Below are 6347 nucleotides of genomic sequence, written 5' to 3'. Positions count from 1 at the left end.
AAGCAGTTGAATCTGAGAATCGCGAAGAAGAAGGAGAGGGCGATAAAGCTTGAAGGGCCACATGGAGTAGCCAATGTCGTCGTTAAAGTTCGCCGGCTAACAAATGAACTAGTCATGGTGGAGATGAAGAACAAGCAAAGAGACGTGGGCCTTGTTTGGGCCGATGCTCTTAGGCAAAAGCTACGTCGTGTGATTAACCAACCGGTTTATAAAAATCCCTGACCAATCCGTTAAAAAAATGGTTTCGAACCGTGCGTGAGAAATTTTTACTCGGATTTTTTTCAGCGTAAAAAATACAATCGTGTGGGGTTCAACAGTTAAACAAAAGAACCGGTTTTTTTAATTTTCAAATATTGATTGAGGATTGGAAAAGCATTATGGTGAACCGGTTCGGTTACATTGGAGCAGAGAGAGTAATGGAAATGTTCCGCCTCTTTGTATATAAAAAAGGAAGAATACTAACTCGGTTTCTATTTTTTTCGGAGTAAATCAAATACAAAATTTATTTATTTTATTTGTTGGAGAGAATTTGAATAAAACTCTGATCTGAAATTTGTAGTGTGTGACTGTGTGTGTGTTTGCAAACTTGGGCCTTTGTTTTTGCTAAGGGACATTGCTACACCGTTTGTAATATTTATCATTGTTGATTGTGTTTGCTAATTAATAGTACAAGAAATAAAAAGCATTAAAAAAATCTTTATTATATGCTTATGGAAATCTTGATAGCTTCCAATAAATACATTTGACCTAAATAAAATTATTTAATTATATCTAACAAAAATGATAGCTTCCATCGTATACATTTGACATTGACAAATACATTTAATTAATATATGTATCTCTAACAAAACTATGCATTTCTAGTAATCCACTAGTTCCGTTTGTCACAGAAGTTACATATGTTGATAGTTGGTTGTTGCAACACCAAGGATTTGACATATGAACATGGTCACTTGTAAAGCTTCAAATGTTGAATAGAGCGTTACCCCCAAAGTCCTAATTATACACTTTCCATGCTGTGAATTTATTTACACAGACACAATCAAACAAGTATAATAATCATAATTTAAACCATAAATTATGCTATCATTTGCACTTTTTTTGTCCACGATTTAAGTTTCGTGATTATTATTGTCTTATGTGTGGCTATTGTTCTTGATCAATTTTTACCCACATCCACTATCAATCCTATAATAAACCAAATCTATAAATCAAAATCATTCTTTACAACAATACTCAATGCCAACTTTGAATTTACAAAGATTATGTATATGTAAATGTTACTAAAGCTAATTTTTAAAATTTTAGTTATATCATGTCAGCTTTACATATCTTATCAAGAAGAAATATGAATTGTCTAATCGATTCAATCCATATACTCATTCCGTTTAAATATAAATAAATTTTAAGAAAAAAGAATTGTTTCAAATTAAGTCATATTCAATTTTATGCAAAAAATAAATGTCATAAATTTTTTTTTACCAATTTTATTTTTTACGTTATATTTTTTTATTGGTTGAATTCAGTTTATTTAATAATATTTATATGTGAAAAAAGTTAAATAACTGTTTTGTATTTTCTTAATTGGTGTGCCAAATAGATAAAATAACATTAACTGGTGTGCCAAAACCTTAAATATCAAAATTATTTTTTTCTAAACCAAAATTTACTAATACAAAAGTTAAAAGAACATAATTAATTAAAATTTTCGTAAATTAAAAAGGCTACCAGCATATGGTTGAAAAAGGCCCTACGAAAATTAATCTTGTCAAAAATATATGCAGTATTATCTTTCTTTCATAGAATGGCTTAAACATTTTTTTTTTCCCCCTCACATATGTATGCCTCAAAATGAGNTTGACATATGAACATGGTCACTTGTAAAGCTTCAAATGTTGAATAGAGCGTTACCCCCAAAGTCCTAATTATACACTTTCCATGCTGTGAATTTATTTACACAGACACAATCAAACAAGTATAATAATCATAATTTAAACCATAAATTATGCTATCATTTGCACTTTTTTTGTCCACGATTTAAGTTTCGTGATTATTATTGTCTTATGTGTGGCTATTGTTCTTGATCAATTTTTACCCACATCCACTATCAATCCTATAATAAACCAAATCTATAAATCAAAATCATTCTTTACAACAATACTCAATGCCAACTTTGAATTTACAAAGATTATGTATATGTAAATGTTACTAAAGCTAATTTTTAAAATTTTAGTTATATCATGTCAGCTTTACATATCTTATCAAGAAGAAATATGAATTGTCTAATCGATTCAATCCATATACTCATTCCGTTTAAATATAAATAAATTTTAAGAAAAAAGAATTGTTTCAAATTAAGTCATATTCAATTTTATGCAAAAAATAAATGTCATAAATTTTTTTTTACCAATTTTATTTTTTACGTTATATTTTTTTATTGGTTGAATTCAGTTTATTTAATAATATTTATATGTGAAAAAAGTTAAATAACTGTTTTGTATTTTCTTAATTGGTGTGCCAAATAGATAAAATAACATTAACTGGTGTGCCAAAACCTTAAATATCAAAATTATTTTTTTCTAAACCAAAATTTACTAATACAAAAGTTAAAAGAACATAATTAATTAAAATTTTCGTAAATTAAAAAGGCTACCAGCATATGGTTGAAAAAGGCCCTACGAAAATTAATCTTGTCAAAAATATATGCAGTATTATCTTTCTTTCATAGAATGGCTTAAACATTTTTTTTTTCCCCCTCACATATGTATGCCTCAAAATGAGTCGAAGAGTAAATGAGAGAGAGGGATGTTATAAAGCAATAGTAGCTTTCGGTAATTACGTGTTAAGTGTATGTAAGTCTAATCGAAGCTAACCATCTTTTTTAAGTAAAAACTCAAAATCTTAGGTTAAAGAAAACCAGAGGACAGAGAGACAGACGAGGTATATCTGCGAAAGTTGTGTCCCAAAATGATTTTCAATGTTTGTTTTTTTTTTTTCTTTTTTCTTTTAACTTTCTTGAATTTGTGACTACCAAAACGACTGTACATCTTGGTTTAGGAATTGACCCTCCACAAATTGCCTCCCAGTCCCATCCCCAGTCTTCTTCACTTTCCTGCACATTATTAACAAACACACAAAAATCATTACACAGTCCTCTTCATTGCTACTGTTCAAAGTTCTAAACAAACCTAATCTTATAACTAATGTAATTCAGAATGCCAAAAAGAGCTACTCTAAATCATATTGCAGGCAGAAGCTACTCTACAGCCTAGGAAAAATAGTTACTCTGTTACTTCAACCTAGTCTCCTTGGGACACATTATTATTACATCAGCCATGTCCACAAATGTATTGAGCAAAGACAGAAACTAGAGGTTCAGAACAAACTAGTCTTACTTGAGCCAGTGATTCGGAGAGGGGAGTTCAAATGGGTTGTCTGGAGCCATCCCAGTTGGACTCATGTATGCAACATTATTCGGGCTGGCTTCTTCTGGTCGACTATGCGACAAAAGACTCTCTGTGCCAGATGATGCTGGGAGGAACATTTTCTGTGACCAGGGATCATGGTTGCTTGGACCAGCAATGGGACTGAACGCACCACTTCTCTGATCATTTTCAAAGTAGTCCTTCCTGTGTGAATATGCACTGTGAATAGGGTCATCTTTTGCAAATAACGATGATGTCCTATTATGAGGCACATGATGCACAGCATTTTCCTCATTAGATCTACTATTCTCTGAAGGTAGAAGGAGGTCTTGGCCAAAGGTGGTCTTCCACATTTGCCAACTTCCATCGTTAACTTGTTTTTCATCTGCAACTCGTAATCTTGACAAGGGAGATTCAATCGGAGATGGCTTATTGACCTCACAAAAAGGTGCATTCTTCAACAAGTGGGATTTTTCTAGTCCTACACCAGTTTTAAACTCGGCCCTTAGATCAAGAGATTCTGAAACAGGTCCCAGAAGAGATATTGGATCCGGAACATAACACGGATCTTCAAAACGCTCTTCTTCAGGCATAAAAGTACGAGCATTTTCCCCAGGCTGAGGGTGACAATTATCTCTTGAAGATGAGAAACCTAAGCTACTGATAGTCGATCCGCTGGAGTATGTAGTAGGTATAGTGAATGGTGATGGGAGCCCAAAACTGATTGGATTGTCAAAGGTTCGTATAGAATGATCTTGATTAGGAACCTGTGAACTCTGAACATCTTTGGGCTTCGTACTAGGTCGACTTATAACACTAACATTGGAGGAAGCAGGCACAGATGGCGTACGGGCAAATAGTTGCTGCCATGATTTTTTAGGTTCTCCACTTGGTTGCGGCTCAGAAATAACCTGAGAGGAACATCATAATAATTTTAAGTGTCCTTTATAAAACAAGTTGACGAAAACTAGAACAAAATCTAAAGTTGAACCTACTTCAACAGAGCAATCTTATCAACTCAATATACACAAAAAAGATTAGTTTAACTATTACTAGTTTTTCATCATTCAGATTGCAATGGCATAAGAAATTTGGCAAGAACACTTACATGACGATTAGTATTCCTTTCCCCTCCATTTGAACCAGATTTTCCAGCAACAAATTCAGGAGGATTAATATGCCTAATCTGAGCAGGTGCATGAGAATGGTCTGCAGAGCCAATGGTTGGCTTATTCTCTTTTGCAGTTGTAGCTGACATATTGACACCTCTTCCAAAGAACCGGTTATCTGTAAAAGCCTTAGAAGACGAGAAGAACGTACCCTTCACACGATCAAAGTACCTACCGCCAGCACCTGTCATGTTACTGTTACTAGTAGCATTATTATCTACACCATGCCCATGTCTCTTTTCCATGTTCGGGCTCCGGAAATGGTCATTTTTCTCAAGCTCACGCTTATGGTCAGTATCTTTTCCTATTCTCTTATCAAGCTCTTCGGCATCGGAATTGCTCTTACTAGAGGCCTTATCTCTTTCTTTCTTTCTCTCCTGACGCTTTTTCTCAGCCTCCCTTTTGGTATCTTTTTCCTTGGAAGCAGATGATGCTTTGCTGCATTTCTCGGCTTCAGTCTTCTCATCTCTTAACTTTCTCCGTTCCTCCACTAGTCTTGCGACTTCCTCTCGTTGTTTTCTCTCTTCTTCCTCCAAATGCTCCTTTTCTAGCCTAGCTTGTCTTTTCTCCTCAGCCTTTCTGCGTGCTTTCTCAACCCTACTCTCATGAAAGCTGTTCCCATTCTCACCCTGCCTAGCCAGCAATCGTCTCTGGTCAGCATCAGTTGACGAATCATCAACTGAAGAGGTAAAGCTAAAAATCTTTCTCCAAAGCCACCTAATGCTCATGAAAAAAGAAGTAAGCAGTCTGCAAGCAAAAACAACGCCACTAGGATATGATTTTTCCACCAAACAATTCTCATCGTCACCAAAGGTACTACCACTATTATTCCGCCAATGGGCAGACTCGCTAGTCCATGTGCTGTTATCTGGCCATTCTTGCCCGTGCATCCAACCATTCTCATTACATCCCTTCTCATTCAACATCTTACCACCTCTTCCTACAAGATCCTTCAAAATTCCAGAACCAGAAAGTCCTAACCCTGGAGGCACAGGCATGTCTAAAACAGGTCTCTTAGATATATGCCCACAATAAGAGCACATAAATCGCCCACCACCAGGGTTTTGGTCACGGTAAGGCGTTGAGCAGTTACGACAGCGACGAGTAGCAGTTTTCTTAAGCTTCTGCAGTTCCATAGCTTCCAATCTCTTTCTCTCCCTAAGACGTGCATTTCTGCGGACCCGCCAAGTAGACAACTGAGGCATCAAAACCTCGTACCAGAACAAAGTAACCAAAAGGACAAATACACAAGCTAGCCTTGGAGAAGTGATTTCGAAACGAAAAGCAGGTGGAAGAAGCTGAGAGAGAGCCCATAGTCCAATCAAAGGTAAGACCAACCAAGGCAGCATCGTTGCAACCCGGCGAGACCACTTTTGAATCACACACAATATACACATTATCCTCTCAAACCAACCCTTTTTCTCTTCTTCCTTATCAGACCGTAACCAAACCAAAAACCCTAAACTTTTTTTCAGAAATGATTCAACCCACGGGATGTGCTGAGAACAGAAAACCCTAACCCTAATCTTCCTGCCAGGTTGTTGTTGTATACCATCGAAAGTATACTTTGCTCCCCAGCTCCAGCAAAAAAAACTTGGGCAAAAATTAGGGCTTCAGGAGAATTCAAACCTAAAATGCAAAAGCGACAAAATTTGAAATCAAATTGAAGACCGCCCCACGTTCACAAATTGAAAGAATCGATTCGATTTATATAAGTAATGACCAAAACCAAGAAAACCCAGTTCGGAAACGA

The 6347-nt window shown here is 35.6% G+C and overlaps 2 protein-coding genes across 2 annotated transcripts in view; one reads left to right on the top strand and one right to left on the bottom strand.

Annotated features, from left to right (window-relative positions):
• The window catches only part of LOC104784257 (CBL-interacting serine/threonine-protein kinase 22-like), a 2875-nt gene extending 2187 nt beyond the window's left edge, over positions 1–688 (top strand). Inside the window, exon 2 of the mRNA XM_019244963.1 lies at positions 37–688. Within this exon, the coding sequence (XP_019100508.1) occupies positions 37–222 (186 nt within the window). The 3' untranslated portion in view covers positions 223–688. The remainder of the gene's footprint in view (positions 1–36) is intronic.
• On the bottom strand, positions 2807–6243 carry LOC104782289. The gene is made up of 3 exons (XM_010507176.2): positions 4534–6243; positions 3396–4336; positions 2807–3112 (listed from the first exon to the last, which is right to left on the bottom strand). The coding sequence occupies exons 1-3, from the start codon at positions 5989–5991 to the stop codon at positions 3028–3030; spliced, it is 2484 nt and encodes an 827-aa protein (XP_010505478.1). The 5' UTR covers positions 5992–6243; the 3' UTR covers positions 2807–3027.

The sequence above is a fragment of the Camelina sativa genome, chromosome 4, assembly GCF_000633955.1.
Source record: "Camelina sativa cultivar DH55 chromosome 4, Cs, whole genome shotgun sequence".
Classification (NCBI taxonomy): domain Eukaryota; kingdom Viridiplantae; phylum Streptophyta; class Magnoliopsida; order Brassicales; family Brassicaceae; genus Camelina; species Camelina sativa.
The sequence above is the reverse complement of the archived record's forward strand: the minus strand, read 5'-3'. Positions and strand labels throughout refer to the sequence as shown.

What these genes read in the sequence shown, in the direction of transcription:
- LOC104782289 (XM_010507176.2), bottom strand. Translation starts at nt 5,991, where the DNA reads ATGTGTATATTGTGTGTGATTCAAAAGTGGTCTCGCCGGGTTGCAACG. An exon ending in AAAGGAATACTAATCGTCAT is followed by an intron (nt 4,337 to 4,533) that starts GTAAGTGTTCTT and finishes TGTTCCTCTCAG; the next exon opens with GTTATTTCTGAGCCGCAACC. An exon ending in TCTCCGAATCACTGGCTCAA is followed by an intron (nt 3,113 to 3,395) that starts GTAAGACTAGTT and finishes AATAATGTGCAG; the next exon opens with GAAAGTGAAGAAGACTGGGG.